The 25,826-nt window shown below is 37.3% G+C and overlaps 1 protein-coding gene across 1 annotated transcript; it reads left to right on the plus strand.

Annotated features, from left to right (window-relative positions):
• Positions 1-813: 813 nt before the first annotated feature.
• LOC123867706 lies at positions 814-10,111 on the plus strand. The gene is made up of 9 exons (XM_045909885.1): positions 814-843; positions 4,129-4,298; positions 5,377-5,625; positions 6,041-6,306; positions 6,596-6,782; positions 7,403-7,502; positions 7,901-8,005; positions 8,830-8,985; positions 10,025-10,111. Exons 1-9 carry the CDS (start codon positions 814-816, stop codon positions 10,079-10,081), a joined length of 1,320 nt encoding a protein of 439 aa, XP_045765841.1. The 3' UTR covers positions 10,082-10,111.
• Positions 10,112-25,826: the final 15,715 nt, after the last annotated feature.

A 25,826-nucleotide genomic window follows, 5' to 3' on the forward strand; every position in this document is an offset into this window, starting at 1 on the left:
TCGCCTCGAATTACAGCTGATTAAGGAGGATTATATCAAGATAATATCCTTGTGGGATAGGAAAATGTGCCAATATATAACTACCTAACCAGATATTTTGCTGAGCTCTAAGATTGGGTCTGTTTTATCAGTATCATAGCTATGGCTTAAGGCAATGTATTTAAAATCTAAATATATAAAAGGAAATGCTAACTGACTGACTGATATATCAATCACACCACAGAAAATATAGGATGGATCGGGCTGAAAGGCTCCGCTAAGAAAGGATTTTTGAAAATTCGACCCCTAACGGTGGAAAATAGGGTTTTGAAATTTGTGTAGTCCACGCGGACGAAGTTGCGGGCATAAACAAGTCTAGATATAAAAGAAAAAGTTGACTGACTGACTGGTCTTTCAACGCTCAGCTGAAATTGCTGGACAGATCGAGCTGAAAGGCATGCAGATAGCTTTTATGATGTAAACATCCGCTAAGAAAATAATTTTGAAAATTCAACTCCTAAAGGGTTACAAATAGGGTTTTTTTTTAAAGAATTTTAGCCATGCTAATGATGACTAATACTCCCCTTTCCCCTCCAATTAAGCGTAAAGCTAGTGCTAGGAGTGGGTACGACAATAGTGCAACGGGTCGGGTTTGAACCGACCTTTCGAAACTCAGTCCGCTTCTCATCTGTTGAATAATCAAGGCTCAACTTTGAAATTAGTGTAGTCTACGCGGCCAAAGTCGCGGGTATAAGCTAGTTATATTATATCTAATCTTATGCACAAGATTCCCAGCAACACACTGCTGTCATGTTAATCTTAACTTCCCTAATAATGCAGGCCTTAGTGGCAACAAATTGGAAGGTAACGTAACAATTAAGTCCAGCAGAAGCGGCGGAACATAAAGCCAAGGTTTAACTGCGACCAGCTGCGCCTCGGGAGTTGGAAGCGTTCGATTAATAATTCAAGTATTTCTATGAGCGCAATTTGTTCGAATACATCTAGGTAACTTTTAATCCGAAGTTCATATTGTGTCCTGACTTTTCTTTAAGTCATGGAGGAATAAATAATCATCATTATAAACCATCGCTTGCTGGACATAGGTCAGGGACTTCCACACGACACGGTCTTGCGCCGCTTGAATCCAGCGGCCAAACTCCATCCCGTGAGAGGGCTTCCAACGCTGCGCTTGCCAGTGCGAGGCTGCCATCTAACACCTTAAGAGGGGTCTCTCCATCACTCGCTCCATACAAACGTAGTTCGTCTCTTATTTGAATACTAACCAATTGTACTCAATGGAATTTTGTAGAAACGTTCCGGGAACTAATATCTAAGCCTGTGGTTTTCCAGATTTCCGTTAAAATATTCGATTTCAAAGTTACGCGGTCTTAAAAATTCACATACAAATCTTTGAGCCCCTGTAATTTTAAAACTACATATTTTTAGAAAAATCTTAAATACCACAGGCACAGATATTAGTTTCTAGCTGAATATGTCTGCAAAATTTTATGGACTTTGGTTGCTTAATATTCAAATGAAATTGGGACTACGATTGTATGGAGTAAGTGACGGAGAGAGCCCTGAATCTTAATTCTCTAACGTCTATCGGTTTTTCGAACTTACAACATATTATGCGCTCAGCTCATTGCCACTTTAACTTCGCCACCCGTTGAACTATATTGGTTACTCTGGTTCTCCTGAGGATCTCCTTAAATCTAATTTGTCGCGTAGAGAAATTCCAAGCATAGCTCTCTCCATCACCCGCTGCGCTGAGTGACTCTGGGCTTTCTTATATCGAGGAATAAGTATCTATTTTGAAAAACCTGTTGTCATCGTCGTTGTTTCAACCAATAAACATCGCTGAAAGTAGCTTTTTTGACATTTCTACAGAGCAGGGTCTTGTGTCAAGCGGCTCCCAACTTCCCGTCCACTTACTGGAAGGGGGTCTCCCAACGCTGCGTTTCCTTATGCAGGGTCGCCATTCTAGCGAATAGAATAATGAAATATTTACGATTCCTACGTAAATTTAATTACACTTTCTGCTTTTGCCTTCACATTCCTACTGGGTACCTACTGCTAAGATCTTGCCATAATTAAAACAATGAATCTGTGAAACTGTAAACCAATGTTATAATATGCCATAGATATGTTACATTTATAATATTACGTTATTGGCGTTCATCACACTTCACACTAATATTATAAAGGCGAAAGTTTGTATGTGTGTGTGTGTGTGTGTGTGTGTGTATGTTTGTTACTCCTTCACGCAAAAACTACTGGACGGATTTGGCTGAAATTTGGAATGGAGATAGATAATATCCAGGATTAGCACATAGGCTACTTTTTATCCCGAAAAATCAAAGAGTTCCCACGGGATTTTGAAAAACCTAGATCCACGCGGGCGAAGTCGCGGGCATTATCTAGTAGCGTATAAAATGCGTTCTCACTGATGAGTAAAAAGATAAAAAACGCACGAGAGCAGCAAGTGACCCAAATGTGGTCAGTCATGCAAACTTAGACGTGTATGTAATTGCTTTAAACTTTTTTACATAGTACAATATCAGCGCTTTCAAAAAGTGACGCATTCAAGTAAGTTCATTACCAAACTATGATTAAATAGTTCTCACCTTTTAAAAAATATCGTATTATACAACACAAAGAGTGAAAACCTGTAATTTCTTTCCTTCCCAACACAAAGGTGCTATTAAAATTGAATAAGGCTTTCTTAAACTTCTTACACAATCGGCTAAAACTTCCTCCCTTTCATCAAGCAACATAATTACAGCAGAAACTCGGGATTCCATATACACATTGTACGTTGGATAAATCATTTTCAGGGGAAATTAAACCTAGTTTTGAATGGAATAAGAACTACAGGTATTCAGCCGTGATTGCTTTATACACGACACAGCTCAGGGCGATGCGGCGAATGCTATTTGGAACTAAAAATTATGACCCAGAAAACGTCGAGGGCCGCTAATAAAAGAGAAGACGTTTCAGCAAATTGTCACTCCTAGTTGTTGCGACAACTATTATGTTTAACTGCGCTATTACGAATCTTGTTAGCAATTCAGTAGCAATGCTTTTTATTATTTCATTAATAAAAATTTCTTTAATTTTGCAGTAGATAAAACAACACAGCAAACTTGACAATATATATATTATATATTTATTTTCATGTACCAAAATTGTAGTTACAAAGTTAAGATAAATTAAGCTATGTACAAAGGAAATGCTTATCTCTAAACAGAGATTTCTTGCAGCTTCCCCGTGCAGGTTGTGAGTAAGGTGCATAAATACGTGGAATAGGTTCCATGGTACTAGATTTATAAAATGGTTAATACAAGTGATTTGACAATCACAATGAGATAGGAACAGAAAGCCTCATATTATATTAGGCGTTTAAAAAATCACCAACTAACGATTACAAAAACGCAAGCTAGGAAAAAATAAAGATCAAGGCCTCACCATGTGATTACCTTGTATCAAGTCCAAGTCAGGCGTACTTGGAGTACTACTGCAATCATCTACGATGGCTCTACTGTGTACCAATTAGCAGCAATAGACGTGGTCGGTCGTCGAAATAGGAGCCTCATAGGCGAAGATTCGCCCCTTTTGGTAAAAAAAATTGGTGGTCTGTAAAGTCGGTTTACTGACGATAGTTACAACAAAGGCCGATTGTGCTTCTTTGTCGCTCGTTCTGCGCTCTCGCTTGCACTTCAAGCCTTACATGGAACGCCTCAGAGCGAGGTAACGCCGCATGAGTCATGTTTTGTCGTGCGTGCAGCCGGCTCTATCGAATTATAAGACGTTGTCACGTCAAATCTTCAGATTATTTATCACCGTCATAATGTACTCGGCTTATCGGTGTATTGATATATTTCGGAGAGTAGGCTCAGGAGCTATTCAATCTTGTCACCCCCTCAGCTTTTCCCCCACTAGTAAAAGTTTTTAGTGTACAGGATTTTAATTTTAAGGCTTTGTATTTAGTAAGACCAGTAAAATATCATCTGTACCAAAGTCGGGTTCTTATTACACTAACCAATTAATAGAGTCGATTACAAAGAGCAAAAGTCATTCGTGATGTAATACAAACTTACTGTGTACTATATATTACAGCGCTACACGTAGCTATATCGGCAGTTTCAGATTTACCTAGTTTATTTCAACAAGAAGAAGGGAGAATTTAAGAAGGGAGTTTTTGAGCAAGAATACAATGATTACGCAAAGGGGATTATTGACGCCAGGGAGTTTCATAAAAACTTTTATTTTCTCTTAAAAGCGTTTCAAGTATTGGACGGACCTATTCCTAAATACACGTTAGTACAAAATGCGTACAATAGCTGTATAATATGAAGTTGTTTTTTTACTGATAGCTTTTCTTTAACAACAATGTCACATTATAAGTGACTAGCTGATGCCCACGACTTCGTCCGCTTGGACTACATAAATTTCGAACTCCTATTTTACCCCCTTAGGGGTTGAATTTTCAAAAAACATTAGCGGATGTCTACGTCATAATAGCTATCTGCATGGCACTGCCCAAGTCCAGTAGTTTGAGCTGTGCTTGATAGATCAATCAGTCAGTCAGCTATTCCTCTTATCTATACTAATATTATAAAGAGGAATCCTTTGTATTTTTGTATGTTTGTATTGAATAGGCTCAAAAACTATTGGACCGATTTCAAAATTTCTTTTACCATTACTTCGAGGGATTCTTCCGAATCCGTATAGGCTATATTTTATCCCGGAAAATAGAAAAAATAAATGTCCACCCGTGCGAAGCCGGGGCGGGTCGCTAGTATACTATATTACATAGATGATGTCACTACGTAGTCTTAGGATAAAAATTAAAAACTAAATCGCTTCCAAACTGGAATTTATAACTCGACGTTTTATAAACCTAGGCATCCTATAACGGATCAGCTTACTACTCCATCATCAGACCTTTACCATCTACCAACTACTCATCGAGATCAGATTGTCCTACCAAACCTATAAACACGTGTCGTGTATAATAGCCAGCAGTTGTCAAGAAGTTGAATAGTCTGCGGACTGTTCTGGTTGCAGCATCAAAACATGATTGCTGTATTACCGCAGTGTCATCGGGTTTACGCAGTTTGAATAAAACTTAGAAATCAAATAGACATTTCTCGTATGTCTGAGTTCCCTAAACCAACTAAGGAAAAGATAAAATGGTAATTTTGAAACGGCGAACAGTTGTGGTCCACTCGTGCACCCGTTTGATCACTTTAATGCTATAGACAGACACACAGACCGGTAAAAGGGTTTTTATAACATCCGCCTGTATACGTTGGAGTATGAAAAAGTAGTTATTAAATAATAAAAGTACTTAACAGACCCGGTTTAAACGTTGATATATGTAATTCTTTTCAGTTACGTCGTAAAGACAATAATGCTGCTCTTAGTATTTACTGCTTTGGGCCTACTCAGCTTGTCATTTTACCATGGGTTGGACACCTTCGATATACCCTTTTTGACAGAAGCCGGAAACTACATTCTTATATTGTCATACAAGTTGCTAATTCAGTTTTGCGCTAAACTGCATGCACATGACTACCACAGAATGCAACGCTCAATGCAAGAAGACTTTTTGTTTATATGTACTAGAGGTGAAAAGTACAGGTAGTTTTACATAATTTAAAGTTATTTTTAGTAATTTAAGTATAGTAAGTAATTTGAAAAAAATGTGTAGACTTTAGGGTGTTAATCACACCTAGTCGCTCGACGCAACGACAACCTCTCGATGCTATCGATAGTAAAATGAAGCAGTTACATTACATTTTTACCGATCGATTAATTTTATGATCGATCGGTAAAGATATAATATCAAGCGAACAAATGGATCAAATATGATCGTCAAGAACTTTCGATCGGTGGTAGATCCGATATAGTAGATCAATCGGTAATCGGTATCCATGGATAAAATCTGCGTCAATAGACGGCATTTTATCATCAATGTTGGTCGAATGAATGTAAAAATACTAATCACTGAAAGTACATTGATGCATGAACAGTTGATTTTTTCTCTTATTTACAGGAAGAGATTTTTTCAGCATCAGATAGAAACACGTCATATTCACAAATTAACTATAATCTTCATTATGGGCGTTGGTTGTGGAATGAATTGTTTCTCAGCTTCCTTCCTGCTCTATCATCTTTTAACGCACGAGCCAGGGGAAGGCAAAAGGCCACTGCTATTTCCCTTTTGGTACTTTGAAACAGATTTCAGTAAGACACCTATATACGAAATGGCATTTATATTTTCAAGTACTTGCGTTATTGCTTACGCATTTAACTATATATGTAAGTTATTTTTTCGTAATTTTAATACAACACAAATCTTGTATTTGTATAAATTATATTGTTTATAGAAGAAACTATACAAAAGGGTGGGCCTGCACCCTTGGTCACAAATATGTGTAATATTATTAAAAGTTTAATTATAGCCCGAACTGTCCCAATGCTGGGCACAGGCCTCCCTTTTTCCTTCCACCTGTCCTGTGATACTTGGGGCCAGGCCGACATATAGACATCGAGTTCGTCTCGCCAGCGACGATAGTTTAATAATAATAATTAATATAATAATTTTCAGTTATGATCGGGACCCAAATTGTTTGGGTTAGACAGATAATCTGCAAAGCTGATATTATTATATGGCACATCGAAGATGTCATGGTAGGAATACGACCAACGAATAATACAGGGGAAAGGGAAGCTTTCGACAATTTGATACGACAACGAATGAAGGACATCGTGCAGCATCACAACCTGATGAACACGTACTATGTTTAATTTTTATTCTCTGTTAATAAATTAAAATCAGCACAATGCAAAAATTTTACACTGGTTTAAATTTTCACTTCTATCAGTAGTCCCCACTGACCCAGTATTTAACCCCCGAATCAAAAAGAGGGCTGTTATAAGTTTGGCGCGTGTATCTGTGTATAATATGTCTGTGGCATCGTAGCTCCTAAACTAATAAACCAATTTTAATTTAGTTTTTTTTTTTGTTTGAAAAGTGGCTTGATCGAAAGTGTTCTTAGCTATATTTAATCTAAGAAAATCGGTTCAACCGTTTGAAAGTTATCAGCTCTTTTCTAGTTAATGTAACCTTCACTTATCGGGGGTGTTATAAATTTTTAATTTACACTTGTCTATCATGTGGAATACAGAATATTACAATAAACATAAGTAGCTAATTTTTTAAATGTTTTAAAATTTTAAACTTTTATTACATTTGATTTTTCAATCGCAAGGCTGCCAACATTGTTTTTTGCCATCTTTTTTGTCGGTATTTTCTCAGAGATAATAACTCTCACTATCTCACCTTTTCGCTTGGTTCTGGCCTCTTAACGCTTGCCTATACAAGAGAGTGTATCAAAACCATACTATGTTGCAGCTTAACTGAGCAGTTCGCCCGGGTTTACAAGAAACTGTTGATGTTTGAACAGGCACTTTCAGCGCCTGTAGTTTGTCTGAGTGCCTATTCTGCAGCAGAGGTAAAAATATTATGACTATTGAGTTATACTAGTTATAGGCTACTAGGTAATGAATGCGAGTTCTTCATTCATTTAAGGTTTTTGAATATCAAAAGAGAAATCGACCATTTTCCTGGATAGGTAGGGAGCTTAGTACATATTTGCGCCTTTTGGGATACAAGAGCTGGTATCTAACTCGGCCAAAGAATTTATTAGTTTCGCCATCCAAAGGGGCCATAGACCATAGTACCTACTAGCATCTTGAGTACAATGCTTCGCTGCGGTGATTTCGATGAGGTTTTAGATTTAATTTACATTTCAATTTATTTTATATTTAGATTAGTTTTAATTAATTCATATTATTTTTTAATTAATATTATTTGCTGTGAACTTGTAACTAAAATAGTTTTTTTTTTCAGAAATGGGAAGAGGGCGAATTCAACGCAATCCTGATAATGCTTTTATTTGCTGCAGTCATATTGCTTTTTATTCCAAGCTATTTGTGTACAACTTTATCCCTTAAGGTAACAACTTCACGATACCAAAGAAAAAAATATATTATTTTTTAATTATTTATTGGTGAACAAGCCTGACTCTACCAAAGCAGATTCTTTCAGCAAGAGTTAAGACAAACTACTTAATCATTATTTATTTATCTTATGGGCAGTGAATGCAAAGCCTATTGCTTCCTTGTAACTTTGACTTTAAAAAAATCCATCTATTGTACCTACCTACCTATTATATTTTTGCCTTTTCTCAAGCAAGTTGATCACTCTTTAAGTACGTAACGTTCGTCTGAGTTTAGCGTTCAGCGTACGTTACGTTGTTCCCCTTTACTTTGGGTTAAAGTTAAAACGAGACAGTTTTATGTCTCTTACACAAAGTAAAGTCCCAGCGACATCAACGTACAATCTTTATATCTCGGCTTTAGAATTCATCCTTACATACAAGGTTTAACTAATCAACTTTTTGTCTCTACTTTTAGTTAAAACGAGACAAAATGCCTCTTACATGAAGCAAAGTCTGAGCATCAAACAACAAAGTACGCTCTAAAGATAGTTTTGACTGCTCGTTACGTACTTAACTTAAAGTGTGATCAAGTTTCTTGATTTTACTTTTAACAAGACATATTTATGTCTCTTATATAAAGTCACCTTTAAGTAACATCAAAGTATGCTCTATTGATCTCTCGGCTTTATAGTGCATCTACTTTCTTGACTTTTACTAGCCTTTACTTTATTGGATAATTCTTTTGTTGTATTTGTAATATGTATGAAAAATAGTTACAACGTGGGTGGAAGCTTAGTTCGTTAATTTAATTTATACAATAATTTTATGTTAATCCTAGATCAACTCTATATCTTACGCGTGTTGGAATATTCCTTTCTGGAATGCTGGTCCCGTGATCCGGCCTTATCTGGTGTTTATCATGCAGAGATCTCTCAAACCGCCCCCGCTTAAAGTTCCTGGCTTCGAGGAATTTTCAATGCAAACGTTTTCAAACGTAAGCTTAGATTTTGTTCAAACATTTAATAATTTAATTATAAGTAATTTTAACTTATATAGACTCAAAAACAACGCACTTGCTGCACTTAAGATAACTTCTGCTCTGTAAACTTTTCTGCTCAAGTTTTATTGTTCCCGGTAAACACGTCGTCTTATTGATTTGGTAAACATTCGTTAAGTTACACTTTCTGAAATACTGAAAATAGTAGTTTTTTAGGGTTCCATATCTCCAGAGAAAAAAGAAACCCTTATAGGATCACTTCATTGTCTGTCTGTCTGTCTATCTGAATGTCAAGACCCCCGTACTTCCCATTGACCTATCATCATGAAATTTGGCAAGTAACTATGTTTTACAGCACAAGTAAAGGGAAAAATCTGAAAACAGTGAATTTGTGGTTATCACAAGAAAATAGAGTTATTTCTTGTACGATAGTAAGACTTAGTTGAACCTTTAGTGCGCGAGTCCGATTCGCACCTGACCAATTTTCTTAAAAAAATATTTTATACTAGAGGATGCCCGCGGCTTCGCCCGCGTGGATTAGGGTTTTTAAATCCCGTAGGAACTCTTTGATTTTCCGGGATAAAAAGTAGCCTATGTCCTTCCCCGGGATGTATCCCAAGTTTGTATCAAATTTCATTAGAATCGGTTCAGCGGTTGGGTCGTGAAAACGTAGTAGACAGACAGACAGACATACTTTCTCATTTATAATATTAGTATGGATATGAACTTATTCTCCTCTAGATGGTGCCTGCGACTCCTACCGCGTGTATTTAGGTTTTTAAAATTCTAGGATTTTCCGTGATAAAAAATGCAAAAGAGTGTTTCTTTTTTGGTCTGTCCTTTAATCATGACGAATTAATGTATCAACGTGATTTTTTGCATGCATAAAGTTTATCTAGAGAGTGAAATAGGCTACTTATTTATCTCGGAAAATCAGACTTCGCACAGGATTTAAAATAAATCTAAAGGCACGCGAACATCAGCTGGTGCTATTATTATAATTATTCTATTCTAATAATTATTATTCTCTTTTCAGAAAATGGCATCGGCTTATTCTTTCTTCAATATGCTAAGACAAGCTAACAAGAAATGAAACATCATAGTGAAGAAAAAATATCTTACTGTGACCCCTTTAAAATTATATTTCATTTCCATTTCTGTTCACTAAAATAGAATATTTTATTTGTTCCGTTTTTAAATTTGGCAGGTTTTAATTTTTAAATATAGGTAGATTATTTTTATTCACTTGATTAATTGGTAGGTTTGATATTGTAAGAATGTAATTGTACATTTTAATATGCTGAAAATACTTAATACTTACCCATGTTTGAACACTAAACAATTTATTCATTATTTATATATTTTATGTTTACGGAGAAATCGGCATATCTAGTGAGCACTAGTCTTCGCACCTTAGCCCGTAGATCTGTCACTACGCGCCAGAAGGACTAATATAATTAGTTCGAATTAGTGACATACGAGTAGTGCAAGTAAGGGCGCGGCAGTCTCTCTGTCGCCTCACCCCTTTAGCACCCTGCACGATTTTTCTATCAAGACGTGGCCGTTGTTCAATTGTATTGGTTTCTTAAGGTGCCCACGCACTCGAACTGAACTGCAGCTGAACTGCGCGTCGCGTCAGCGCCCCGCACGATATTCTCTCCAGCCGCGCCGCGCGGCAGTGACGTACGCGCGTCGTAGCTGGAGAGAATATCGTGCAGGGCGCTGACGCAACGCGCAGTTCAGCTGCAGTTCAGTTCAAGTGCGTGGGCACCTTTATGCTTCTTATTTATATTATATTATTCTTGTGCTTATGTGTTATCATTAATCTTAATAACTTCAAATGTATTAATTTCTATACTTAATAAAAATCTTGTTTCATAATCTTCAATCCGTATTTTTCTTTACAAAGTTTAGGAATATTTAATGAATCTTTTGTCATGTCTATGCTTACTTTTTAAAATATCACTAGGTACCTATATTATACACCCAAACCACATTGGCACAGAGTTGGAGCGCAGCCAAATCACAAATGTTGTCTTTAAAAAAATTTAAAAGTCATATTGAACTTCTTTACTGAATATTTAAAATGAAATGTCCTTTTTTAGATACTAGATAATTCCCACGGCTTCGTCGATTTAAGTTTTTTTAAAATCCCTTGGGAGCTCTTCAATTTTTCGTGACAGAAAGTATCCTACGTCCATCCCCGTGATGAGCTACCTCTCAAAATCGGATAAACGGATGGGTCGTCAAAAGCTAGCAGACAGATCACATTTGCATTTATAATTTTAAGTAAAAATGTATTTTGCTATTTCATCAATCACATTGATAATAGTACTTAATGAAAGTACCTATTTAGGACTAGCTCGTGCCAGCATCTTCGTCCACGTGGATTTAGGCGTTTAGAAATCCCATGGGATCTCGACTTGTCGATCCGTTCTGTTGTGACGTGATTGAAGGACCAACCAACAAATAAACACATTTTCTCATTTATAACATAGGTGTACTTAGTGGTTTAAAATTACCTACATTTACAAAGATGTATTATTTTATGCGTAGAAACGATATTTGTTTCAAAACTCGCGGCACGCAGCGCCCCGAAAGCAGTTTGGGCACAATCTCGTTAAAATAATATTAATAGATTTTTTTTGAACATGCTGTATAGTGAAATTGTGTTTGTGTGAGTATCTACTGTGAACGTGCCAGGTTTTGCTAACCGACCTATACCTACAGTTGAATTGGTTAAGATGCACTCTTAACCTATTTTAAATTATAATAAGAAATTCTGATACTGACTTTTAAAGTTGTATCTTTCAAAGTTTAAGTTTGGCTCCAAAGATAGATAACAAGATTAGGGAGCAAATAAGTGCCACCGAGTGCATGCCTATTTGTCTCGCCTCCCAGAGCCTGCCGCATTACGTGATCGGAATAAGTACACTGCTCAACTGACACACCTACGTGGCCGTTTATTCCGCTGTTCCAATGTATTAGCTTTGGATTTTAGAAACAGATACTCCCTGAGTTTACCCTAACATTTTTTTCTCGTCTGGCTTTACAAAGATTAGCCAATGTCAAGTTTGTAGTTATTTGTAACAAGTTAGGGAAACTATACAGGTATGGACCCCGTCTGTGTCGGCGCTCGCGCGACACACGCACGGCACCCCCTTTAGAGCGCTTTCCAGTCAGTTTTAACAAAAAAAACATTCCAAAAAGGCAGAGCACGCCCGCCAACTAACACCAACATAAACGAAGTCCCTAACATTATTATTAACTATACTCGTATATAGACTTTTGAAGTGAGAACTTCTTTAGGCGCATGGGGCGATTTTGGGATGAGTAAAAACTGCAAGTTCTCGGATTGCCGATAGATTTAAACACCAGACTAATGTGAATTTATAAATTACTTTTAATTATTAAAGTAGCAGACAGACAGACAGACACACTTTCGCATTTATAATATTAGTATGGAAGTATAGATTATGAAAGGTTAATTTTTGGAAGTACAATAATTATTTTGAAAATCCAAAAAATAAACCCTGTTCAATTTTAAGTTACTGTTTGCTCTTCTCTTACCAGTCCCCAATGACTGCCAATTTTTTACTCGATCACAAGCTTCACTGCAATTTTAAGTGGAGATGCAATCTAACATGGAAACTTGGAGAGATATGGCAGTCACACGTAGTTACAAAACAGACTGCCATCCCCTAATCGATTTATTTATAGCATACCTCGTATTGGAGCGTTACAACGATGGAGTTTCCACCAGATCACACCTAAGCCTTCTAATTTCTGGTCCCTCTGACTAGCAGAGGGCACAGTGGACGAAGCGTAGGACGGAACGCGGGTGACGTGCGCGCCAGTTGCGTAGGGGACATCGTTCCCGGTGGAGGGTCTGCTTTGGCAGACGTCGCTGGCTGGGTCGCGGCTGTTTACTTCGGCGTTCCCGTGACCCAGTCGCCAGGCGACGCGCAGTAGAGCCGCTGGGGTTTAGTGGGTATTCCAGTCGCCTCTCGGCCGGCGAGTCTGAAGAAGGTGATGGAAAACGGCTGGATGAGGAACCGAGGAGAGGCCCAAGTTTGGTGCCGAGCTCTCGAAAAGGCGTATGTCCAACATACAAAATATTATGATTGGATTAACCCTGCTGGAAATCAAACCCCCAATCAAATAAGTATGAGGAGGCTACAGCATACACAGCTGCACCAGAGAGATCATCAAGGCATCGCCTTGGTATTTCACCTACCTATTTTAAATACCGATTCTCACTCTCTAAAAAGAAGTAAAAGTGCCAATAAAGACAATAAAACTACTTCTGGAGAACGCAATATAGCAGACCACTAAGCATAAATTACCATACTCTGACAAACACTGCTAAATAATGTAAAAGAGAATACCTATTGAAGCCATTCGTTTTCATTCCTTTTAAAGATGATTTTTGTGATTGTTTAAGAAATAATATTAAGTATAAAGAGAGAGCCAGCGCCTGACAATTCTTCGTTATTTTATAAAATCTGAAAGTATCTCGCGTATAAATTGTCCCCAACACAGGTAGGAAGGATCAGCGACATTGAAATTTGGATCATGGTGGCTTTGGGATATATCGGGTAATAAAGGTGTAAAAAATCCTACATCAAAGTACAATTTTTTATAATTTTCTCGAAATTGTATTATAGAAATCACGTCATCCATTGCCCGACACTGGCAACCCCCTTAAAAAAAGTTTAAGGGCGTCTGGTCTGTACGATGATACGGAACCCCTCGGGTGTGAGTACGACTCGCACTTGATTCTTTATTTAAATTATGCATAATTTTTAAATCTAAATTATAATCAGACGATGCTGTATTATCTAATACTTACCTACGTTGAAATCTGGGTTTTTATTCTAAGGTAGAGCTGACTTAAGTTGTGCGAAAGAAATTTAATTTAATCACAAGAATCGTATATAGACTACGGGCCCATGTACAAAAATGGATGGGTCATATGAACCACCAGATGACGTATATAGGACGATATAAGAGCATAAAATAATACGATTCAGCACTATGCCGTCACTTGTAAGCTGTCCAACTGAGTGCTGGTGAGAATTCAAAAGTGCAGGTAGAGTGAGTACATTTTGGTCATATATTTTTGTACGGCATTTTTACCATCAATAGATCCATGAAAAATAGTAAGAAAGCGCGCAGTGCCGTAAAAAAATAGTGCGCCACAAAGTCGGTAAATTTTTTGATTTTCTGACAATTTCCGGGGTAAATTTGGTCATTTCATTCTGTACGGCATTAGTTTCATACTGTTTCAATACAGCCTCTAATCCATTATTCCGCAACGCCGTACAAATATCATGCGACAAGGGGAAAAAATCGAGGGTTGCAACTCCCTCTCTTTCCGTGCTCCGGGGGGTGATTTGAAACAACATAAAATTAATTTATTTTGAAAGTATTTTATGCATAGATAATATTTTTTTACATGCCGTACATTTTCGTTGGTCCAAAGGTTTGTAGGGGAAAAAAACTCAAGGAAAAATCCATAGAACGAAATGTAAAGTGAAATTTATGACGATATTTTTTTATACGGCATTTAGATAGTTTATTTGTACTTAATGCAATCCATACTAATATTATAAATGCGAAAGTGTGTCCGTCTGTCTGTCTGTCTGCTACCTTTTCACGGCCCAACAGTTTAACCGATTCTGACGAAATTTGGTACAGGGTTAGCTTATATCCCGGGGACGGACAATAGGCTACTTTTTATCCAGAAAATCAAAGAGTTCCCACGGGATTCCCAAAAACCCATCCGCTTAACCGATTTGTATGAAATTTGGTGCCGAAGTAGCTTGCGTCTCTGTAATTGACTTATGCAACTTTTTATCTCGGAAAATCAAAGAATTCCCACGGGATTCCTAAAAACCCATCCGCTTAACCGATTTGTATGAAAGGTACCGAGGTAGCTTGCGATCCTGTAAGTGACATAGGCATTTTATCCCGGAAAATCAAACAGTTCCACCAATAATAACCACCAGCTCATGGCATGTAGCTTATTCATGTTTCAGAAAATGATAGAGAAGATAATTCGGACGTCGATGAAGACGTTGACTCCGATAACAACTCAGCGGCTGATTCCGATACTGATTAATTTAAATAAAAACCTTATTTTGTATTATCATCTTTAAATATATCGAATTTATCTAAAAAATAGTTGTTTCATTTTCATCAGCCTAAAAGATATGGACTGCATTAAAATGTACGGCATCATTTTTTCCTAATTCATTTATCTTAATACTATTTAAAACAAGGGGAGAATGAAGAAAATTGCTATATTTTATTAATCTATGAATATTTAAACTTTTGCAATAATTTGAAAAATTTCAGTTTTTGTATTTCTCAATAATTTTTTTTAGAACAGTTTCTTTTGAACGGCAATACTATATAACAATAGTATTTTACACTATCATGTTAAAAAAAAAGTTGCCGTACAGAGTCAAATGATTTTACAGCTTTAAAAATCAAGTATACCATGAAATTAAGATAATTATTGATACACATTCAAATGAACACTAATTTTTTGACGGCATTATTTTTAATAGTACTTTTGAGTGCTAGATAATGTTTTGGAACCAAAGCCGTTCTTTTTCAAATCACCCCCTGGAGCACGGAAAGAGAGGCGGTTGCAACCCTCGATTTTTTCCCCTTGTCGCATGATTTTTGTACGGCGTTGCGGAATAATGGATTAGAGGCTGTATTGAAACAGTATGAAACTAATGCCGTACAGAATGAAATGACCAAATTTACTCCGGAAATTATCAGAAAATCAAAAAATTTACCGACTTTGTGGCGCACCATTTTTTTACGGCACTGCGCGCTTTCTTACTATTTTTCATGGATCTATCGATGGTAAAAATGCCGTACAAAAATATATGACCAAAATGTACTCACTCTACCTGCACTTTTGAATTCTCACCAGCACTCAGTTGGACAGCTTACAAGTGACGGCATAGTGCTGAATCGTATTATTTTATGCTCTTATATCGTCCTATATACGTCATCTGGTGGTTCATATGACCCATCCATTTTTGTACATGGGCCCGTAGTCTAATAGTCTGTGCCTAAATTAATTTAATCTTCACTTTAGAATTTCTTTCGAACAACTCGGCGTAAAACTTAAGTGATAATAAAGATTAATTAATCAAATCACTTATTCTCTGTGTCCCTAATATGGAACACTCGACATGTAAAATTGCAAACGCAAAAGGACTGAAAGAAGCGAGTTTTATCCAATAATAATCCCAGTTGAGTTATTCTCTTTGCTCCATCGCATCATCTGATATTGAATATGAGTAAAGTGAATTAGACTCGCAGCGTCGCGTGTCTAGGTACCTACGCAGTAACAGCAGTGGCTATTCTTTAAACTCACAACCTTGCTCTTATCGTTGACGCAGCGACGGGATGTAACATTTCATTTCTTGTGTGTCATCCGTACGGGAAATCTCTGGCTTCCAAGATACGGGCCTCCTCAGAGCCGAGTCAGGGCTATTTTATGTAAAAATATTCACCTTACCTATATCACCATAGAACTAGGAGTCAGCTTAGCTTCATTTCACGCATTTACACAAACATACAAATCCTTCAATCGTATGTGCTTGTGTGAACGCGAGCGTTGGACTTGGGAATACAGTTGCCACTTGCCACTAAATCGGATCTTACAAAAATCAGTTCCCGCTAAAACTTGGACGTGTCAGTGTGAACGGGTGGTTTCCCAGCGGCTTAGGCTGTGAGTTGGCAGATCAGTCTGTCAGAACAAGTCTTTTTACCCACTGCGGCAAAGCCAAAAGCAAGGGTTATGATTTTAGCAGTCTAAGTATGTATGTATTTATGTATGTATGTATGTATGTATGTATGTAAGTATGTTTGTATTCAGATTTTGTGTGTTCCACCATAGCGCCTAAACTACTGGGCCGATTTTGATAAATGAGGTGTCAATTGATTCGTCGTAAAGGTTCGAGTGACATAGGCTACATTTTACGAAAAAAAATGATCTAACGGATGTTACATCATAAAAAGTTGTCTCCCAAAGTCCAAAGTCTCCCAATTTTTTTTGCTATTGTATCGAGCGGGATGTCAAATGAAAGAGGAGAAAATTCTGAGTTTATAAATATAAATAAAGTACAATGTTGAAATACACCGAGCGACAAAAAAACAATTTATACTTACTATAATATTTCAGCAGTCGCGTTTTAGTTTTCAACTTTATTTTGTTGTAAGTAAGATTTATGATATTATCTTTTTAGGAATAAAAAATGTTAAGGAACAAACGACATTTGTATACAAAATACCTGCAAAGCCCGGTGATGCATAAAAACTCGTCTCACCGAGTGCACACAGTTAGTACGTCGTCGAGAGCTGACATGTTTCCAACTAACACAATTACGACGTCCTAGGACAGCAATCCGCAGCCAATTCAATTAACATCAGCTTTTAAAGGCTTAGCTAGCTAGCTAGCTATTGTACGAACAGCTACATGTGCCTACCTACCTGCCTTTAGAGCTTAGCAGTCGATTTGTCAAACACTAACGAACGTTTTCCAAAATGAATTATTCCGTTTTGTGTCATTCTTTCATCGCAGCTTTTACTCTTTTTAAAGGTAAAAATAAAGAGTGTGTTTTTAAAAAATGCTACATACATAAACTATATATATTTTGGGCCCCTATGTTGAGTCTTTCATGCGACATTTGGAATCATATTATGTTATATGGGGCTTATGTTGCGATAGCCCATAACACATTCTGTCTGTTGTGATGGCTAAAGCAACATTGAAGTCAGTAACAATATGGATCTGAATTTGGTATTAACTCTTCCACTGTGCCTCGATCTCAGATATTATCACAAGATGACAAGTAATATTAGGTACTTAATCGTTAAATCTGAGAGAACTTTATATTTTAGTTTAATCGAAGATATAAGGAAGAATCTATGATCCCATCATTGTTACGAAACCCCACCATCATGTGATTAATGTAAGGAGTCACGATTCTCAGCAATAAGGTTTTTTTAGCGTTGCTGGGAAGTACCTCAATACGGCCATTGCGTGACGAGAACCTACATACTTCCTTGCTCTTGATCAACTAACCCCTCCCCGGGCAACTACTGGGTAGAGAATAGAGATCACCTCTCAGAATGAGAAGGTTTAAGGTTTTGAGAATATTATGGAGAACTCTCAAGAAGAGGCCGCCAAATTGTACCTACCTATATATAAAGAATACAATAAAAGGATATTCATTCAAAGAAGCTTAACGCAAATAGTCTTCGTTTTATTAAATAGGGGCTAATGAGAGAGTGATTTTCAGCAACATCTGCATTTACTAGCGGGTCCTGCCAACCGCGAGCCGCAAACGGTCTCTAGCTGCCTCTGTATCTATTACGAAACTTTGCATTGATTACTTTGCGATAGTTGCAATCGTTAAAACTGTGAAAAAGTCTTCCTGGCCCCAATTGAGTCGAACCTCGCGCGGGAAAGGGACGTAAATTAGCGAGAATTCAACATCTATAAAATTTCTTTGACGCAATGGACGTAAGTGAATTGGAATTCACAACCGGGTGCAGTTTATCGCAATTGAACCGTGATCATTGTTTCGCTGCTTTGTAAATTCTACCAATGTCAGTCGCATTTGGATAAATAAGAACAGCAAGTGGAAATTTCAAATTGGAAAGATCAACTTACGCATTTCTAGATTGGCCTGAAATCTGATTAGGCAGAAACCGAAGTTTTGGCTTGAACAGATTTTTAAACAAGAAGACATCTTGAAGAACGCATAATACTTACACAGCTACGGGCTGAATAAAGTAGGTTATTAGACCAAAGAAGAATAGGGACGAAAGAAAAATTTACAATCGCATTGATTGCGTTAGTTTTTGTAATACAGGAGCTGCTCGCCGGACTGACATTATCAGTTGGCGAATTTTCCACAATCTCGGTCCTTTTGTACCCCCAACTGGTCATGACATGTCAATTACGTTATCCTGAGGAATCTTTTTGTACAATCTAATAAGAACATGGCATAGGCCCACGTTTTTTGGATTATACTTCTAATAAATAAGCGAATATTGTACTTACTTATCTAAAAAAAGCTTGCTACGCGATAAATATGGATTTATGGATAATTCTTTGTGCACGTCTTTGATAAATAAATAAAAGCTACAGAAAATCTCCTGATGTGCTTCATCATGATAATGAAGAAGCAGATGGAAAGTTAGACACGAATATACGAAAGTAAATAAAGTTGGTTTTGTGAAAAACCGGTGTAAAAGAATGTGTCTCTCGAATTTAACATTTTTTGTAAATATTAAAAAAATGCCGCCCCCCCCCCCCCCCCCCCCCCTCCACCCCAAAGCAATTCCTGGCTACGATCTTGGTATACGCAGGTACTTACCTGCACCGAAACAAATCTCCGTAGGTGCAAATATTTACTTCAACCGGAAATAGAAGACCTGACGTGACATAATATGAGTTTTCTTTCAACTGGCTTTAGAAAACAACATTCTATGATGTATTTGACGATATTCTGGTTTTTAGGGTTCGGTACCTCAAAAGGAAAAACGGAACCCTTATAGGATCACTTTGTTGACTGTCTGTCTGTCTGTATGTCTGTCCATCCGTCCGTCCGTCCGTCCGTCCGTCGTGTCTGTCACCTCTATAACCGATTTTCTTCGATTATAGCTAAAAACACTCTCGATCAAGCCACTTTTCAAACAAAAAAACTAAGTATATTAAAATCGGTTTATTCGTTTAGGAGCTACGATGCCACAGCCAGATACACACGTCAAACTTATAACACCCCTCTTTTTGGGTCGGGGGTTAAAAAAGGTACGTTTAAACCAGCTCAAAGTGCGAATCTGGTTATAAACTCAAACTCAAAATCATTTATTCGATGGTCAGAATTGTTAGATTTTTAAATGATATAGTGGTGATAATTAATTACGTAAACTTAAAACTAAAGCTACTAGGGTTCCAAACGCGCCCAGGTCTGAGAAGAGTATGTATAGAATATCTAGATAAGCTCAAAGTGCGTAGCTGAACGTGTCGCTATCGACTATCTACTTAGTTGGATCGGCGTAAGCTGTCACGTATCTAGCAATCGCATAATAGGCTGCCCGAGTGAAAGATTATTATGCATGCCGTTCAATTAGTTCAATTGAAAGGCTTCAAAGTAATGTACACCATCCAGCGCCGGCTTTTATATCAAGCAGGCAGTGTGCACTTTAATGAAATTCAGTTTGACAAGTTCCCTTTATACTCGTACATTTACTCTTTGTTGACAAGGCATCTGTATACTTAGGTACCTACCTACAGTAGGATTCAAACTTCTCGGAGGGGGGAGGGTATTTCTAACCAGTGCGTGCAGTGGCAGTGGTACTTAATTATTACTAGATAATGCCAGCGTCTTTTTAATCCAGTGGGAACTCTTTAATTTACGGGATAAAAATTTATCCATCTCAATTTTTGAGGACGCAATCTACCTCAGTGCCATATTTCATATAATATTATGTCGGTTAAGCAGGTGGGCTTTTAAAAACCCCGTGGGGACTCTTTGATTTCCCGGGATAAAAAGTAGCCTATGTCCGTCCCCGGGATGTAAACTAACTCTGTGCCAAATTTCATCAAAATCAATTAAACTGTTGAGTTGTGAAAAGCTAGCAGACAGACAGACAGACACACTTTCGCATTTATAAATCAAAAGACGCGAAGTGAGTAAATAGACCTGAGAATTGTTATTATTTGATGGAGGGCTTTTAATCTCAGGAAAGATCTTCAGAATTTCGGAAAAGCCGGTTATCGTTGGTTACTCTAATGGATAGCCTGCCTTATGACAAATGTTGCAAGTCTAAGCTAGTAAGAGCTAACCTCTCAGCAAATAGAGCGCTGTTAGATCGCTAAGCCGATTCGCTCTAAGGCCATAATAATATTATACAAACAGGACTACAGTAAACAGACACACAGTGCGCGTGCGCGCGCGCTCTTGTATGTGTGTGTGTGTGTGTGTGTGAGTGTGTGTGTGTGTGTGTGTGTGTGTGTGTGTGTGTGTGTGTGTGTGTGTGTGTGAGTGTCTGCGTGTGTGTGAGAGAGAGCGAGAGTGTGTGTGTGTGCGTGTTTTCTACTACTTTTCAGTATCAGCATATTATGATTATGTAAGTAACCACAAGCAACCACTCTTTAACTACTTCGGAGATAAAAGAAACAAACAAAAAACATATTAATAAAATTAGCTATATTCTATGAAATTATTCTATTCGCCTGCAAATAGGAAATCTGTTCATGCGATCCGTCAAAGCTGGGGCCGGTCGAATATATGCAGACAGAAAATAAACATGAATATAATATCATACATTATGGAGGCTTACAAGTTTCAAAGCATTACAAACCCACGTGTTAAGTTAAGCGTTAAAAACACTCCACTTAGCATATCGGTTCAATCGGTCAAAGTTTATATTACATTAGGTTTTATTTACGTGACACTTTGAAGCGGAGCGCTCCGCTGAAAGGGTTAATTAGGCGAGAGATTCACACAACCGGTGGACCGGGTGATCGCGTTGAACAAATTAGACGGTATTAATGAGCAAAGAGCCCATTTATAACGCGACAAAAATAACTTTGCCACTGATTATGATAACCTCTCTGACGCAGTCATAGTAGGAGTTAGCAGTTTCGATTTCCTGGCAGGAGCAATTTGCAATAAACACTAAACATATTTTGATAATTTTAATGATGAAATGGATCGGTTTTGAGGAAGGAACTCCTTAGCAGATAGCAGCAAATCTCTCGCCTAAGGTTTAACATGCCTACTCAATACACGCATACTTACATATTATATAAAAATTAAAAATTTATAACACCCCCGACAAGTGAAGGTTACAATAACTAGAAAAGAGGTGATAACTTTCAAACGGCTGAACCGATTTTCTTGGATTATAGCTAAGAACATTCTCGATCAAGCCACCTTTCAAACAAAAGAAAATTAAATTGAAATGGGTTCATTGGTTTAGGAGCTACGATGCCACAGACAGGTACACAGATATACAGATACACAAATACACACGTCAAACTTATAACATCCCACTTTTTGGGTCGGGGGTTCAAAATGAATGGCAAATGATCTCGATGGCTAGTGACTATCGTTCAGTGTTGAGTCTGAGTTAGCGAATCTCATCCACGCTGGTGTGGTAGTGGTAGCCCATGAATACAAGAAACAGTAGCACGAGAACAAAGGACGAAACGATCAATGTAATTTTCTCCGAGGTCATACAATTCAGTTTCAATTTAGTTTCTTACCTGAATTTAAGATTTAAAATGTCCTGCGCGCAACTTTGGCTTGCGAAGCTATTATTACACTTGGCCCATATCCAACGAAGGCTCCGTTCAATATTCTAATAAAGTGATGAAATTGCATTTCTGAATATTTTATCAGTTTAACATTAACCAGTCTATCACTCAACGCTCGCGCTCTAAACTACGTTTTTCTGGTTTTAGGGTTCCGTACCTCAAAAGGATAAACGGAACCCTTATAGGATCACATTGTTGTCTGTCTGTCTGTCTATCCGTCTGTCCGTCTGTCGTGTCTCTCAAGAAAACCTATAGGGTACTTCCCGTTGACCTAGAATCATGAAATTTGGCAGGTAGGTACTGTAGGTCTTATAGCACAAGTAAGGAATAAATCTGAAAACCGGGAATTTGTGGTTACCTATGTGTTTCAATTTTCAAAGTAAGATAACTATACCTACCAAGTGGGGTATCATATGAAAGGGCTTTACCTGTACATTCTAAAACAGATTTTTAATAGGTACTAATAGTTTTTGATTTATCGTGCAAAATGTCACGACAGGTTTAGGAAAAGAAAATAAGTCATAAAAAATTACGATCGCAAGAATAGTAAACTAACATAAAAAACTAACATAAAAATTATAAATTCATAGCTATCCTAATAGCTCACCAAAACTTATTTAAAAAAAAAAGCTTGTTTTAAAAAAAAAAGAATATTAGCCATTTTTTAATCATGACTAACATTCTCCTTTCCCCTCCAACTAAGCTTTAAGCTTGTGCTAGGAGTGGGTACGACAATAGTGCAACGGCTGGGGTTTGAACCGCCGACCTTTCGGATTTCAGTCCGCTCCTATAACCGTTGAGCTATTGAGGCTTAACTTAGACGTAGATACCTAGTAGGTCTACGTCTAAGTCGTGGCCCTAGAATGCAATATAAAAGTCAAACCTTGGTCCTCATATTTTTCAAAAAGAAATCCCCACAGTAAAGGAGGAAATAGACAGGACACTTGAGGCCTACAAACAGAGACTTGAGGGTCATAAAAACAGCCTAGCACTCCAACTTCTGGATGCCAGTTACAGCACGTTCCGCCTTAAGAGGACAAGATTGGCCAGCATATAGTAATACTTATCTTGAAGGGATGTCACATCGCTGGATGTGCAAAGCCCAAACTGATAAAACATTTGGTCCTCAAATCTGTTCATAGTCCACCGACTGATTGCAGATGGAAGAGATACGAAAGAGAGAAAAAAATATATATATATTTTTCAAATGAAATCCCACTTGAGGCCACTTCTGTGAAAATATTTCAAACAGAAAATAAAGCGATATTCCTACTAGCGATAAACTCATACTAGTACTTACTACTCTGTTGAATTCATTGTTGTACGTGAAGCGACGCAGCCGCGTCGATTTGTCGGCAGGCTTTATTTCCGTCTGCCGCGCCGTGTGGAAATGTGATAGCGGTTATATTTTATTTTCAATATTCCAGTAGGTAATCGAAATAGAAACACCGTTTTCTGGTCTGTGGAACGAGAGTACGCAGTGTGCTCGCGTAGTTTTAACCTGGGATCGCGTTTTTCAGAACATTTTTCATGTCCGATTTTGATATTTCCGGATATAGGTTCCGACATCTAGGGCAACGATGAAAATACGTTTTGTAAAGGTTATAACAGACGTTTCAATTTAAATAAAAGATTGAAACGTAGAAATTATATAAAACCGGTCAAGTGCGAGTCAGACTCGCGCACTGAGGGTTCCGTACGCGGCTATTTTTTCCGTCATTTTGCAGGATAAATCGAAAACTATTGTGTATTAAAATAAATAAAAATCTGTTTAAGAATGTTCAGGTAAAGGCCCTTACATATTATGATACCCCACTTGGTATACCTAGTTATCTTACTTTAAAAATCAAATTCACAGTTTTCGGATTTTTTCCTTTAAGTAGGTACTTGTGCTATAATACCTACCTTAGTACTCGCCAAAATTCATGATTGTACATAGATGAACAGGAAGTACCTTAAAAAGGTTTTCTTGACAGACACGCACGACAGACGGACAGACGGACAGATGGACAGACAGACAACAAAAGTGATCCTATAAGGGTTTCTTTTTTCCTTTTGAGGTACGGAACCCTAAAAAAGGAAACCCTTCTTTACTATATTAAGTAATATTCTAGGTAATAAAATGAATACCCAATTTTTTACAATTTCTAAAATCCTTTAATCAAATTTTTCCAATTTTATCTTATTTCACAGCACAAAAAGGATATTTTTTTAATATTATATAATTTAATTACTATGCGATGCACTAGTGAACAGCGCTAAAGTTTATTAAAGCCACGTCAATAACAGTCGACGGATGACAATGAAGAAGGCTCTGTTAACTGTTAACCGGACCAACGCGGCTCGGTGCGTTCATTATCTGAACAAAGCAGAGTGTTTTCAACGTTAAATTGAGTGTGAGAGGCAATCCAAACTGGGCGTCTGTTTCCGACACCGGGGTCAGCCAGATTGAGTTTTTTAATTTTTGGTCTGCGTTCACATACCCACTTCACAGTACCTACCTACATGTAGAACCGACGCATTGTTTTACTCAAGAACCGATTTTAATTTAGTTTTTTTTGTTTGAAAGATGGCTTGATCGAGAGTGTTCTTAGCTATAATCCAAAAAAAATCGATTCAGCCGTTTGAAAGTTATCAACTCTTTTCTAGTTACTGTAACCTTCACTTGTCGGGGGTATTATAAATTTTTAACCCCCGACCCAAAAAGAGGGGTGATATAAATTTGACGTTTGTATCTGTGTATCTGAGTATCTGTCTGTGGCATCGTAGCTCCTAATAAACCCATTTTAATTCAGCTTTATTTTTGAAAGGCGGCTTGATCGAGAGTGTTCTTAGTTATAATCCAAAAAAATAGGTTCAGCCGTTTGAAAGTTATCAGCTCTTTTCTAGTTACTGTAACATTCACTTGTCGGTGTTATAAATTTTTAATTTACACTTGTATTTCCACAATTTTAATCAACTTAAAATTTGCAACATTAACTTGATGTTGTTAGTAGAATAATTTGCAGATTACCTCCTTGAAGAATTCCTCGGCAAATTACAACTGATCTCTTCAAATTGGTTTTAATATCTATTGTTGGTCTATATTATGATGGCCAGAGTGTGGTGACCGACCAGGAAAGTAACAACTGAGCCAAATTAATAAATGTTTAAGCTCACCTTGTAAACTCACTGACTACCCAAACTCGTGGTCATAATGTTGCTATTATGTTAATGCATTTACTAATTTGACCTCAAAAGAAATATACATTTTTTATCTCTTATACTATCATATTGCCGTCCAAATAAGCTGTAAACACAACTTATTACTTACATAATTCAAAAATTAAATAATTCAGAATTTTCATTATTCATTCTTTTTTCACCTTACACTAAAAATATTTTCTTAAAACCTTAAGGTGGAAGCAACGGACCTGCCCGCGAAATTCAAATTTAATTTGGTTTTTTGCAATTTGTAAATTAAAACGACAACGTA

Source organism: Maniola jurtina, chromosome 8, assembly GCF_905333055.1.
Source record: "Maniola jurtina chromosome 8, ilManJurt1.1, whole genome shotgun sequence".
In the NCBI taxonomy this organism is placed as follows: domain Eukaryota; kingdom Metazoa; phylum Arthropoda; class Insecta; order Lepidoptera; family Nymphalidae; genus Maniola; species Maniola jurtina.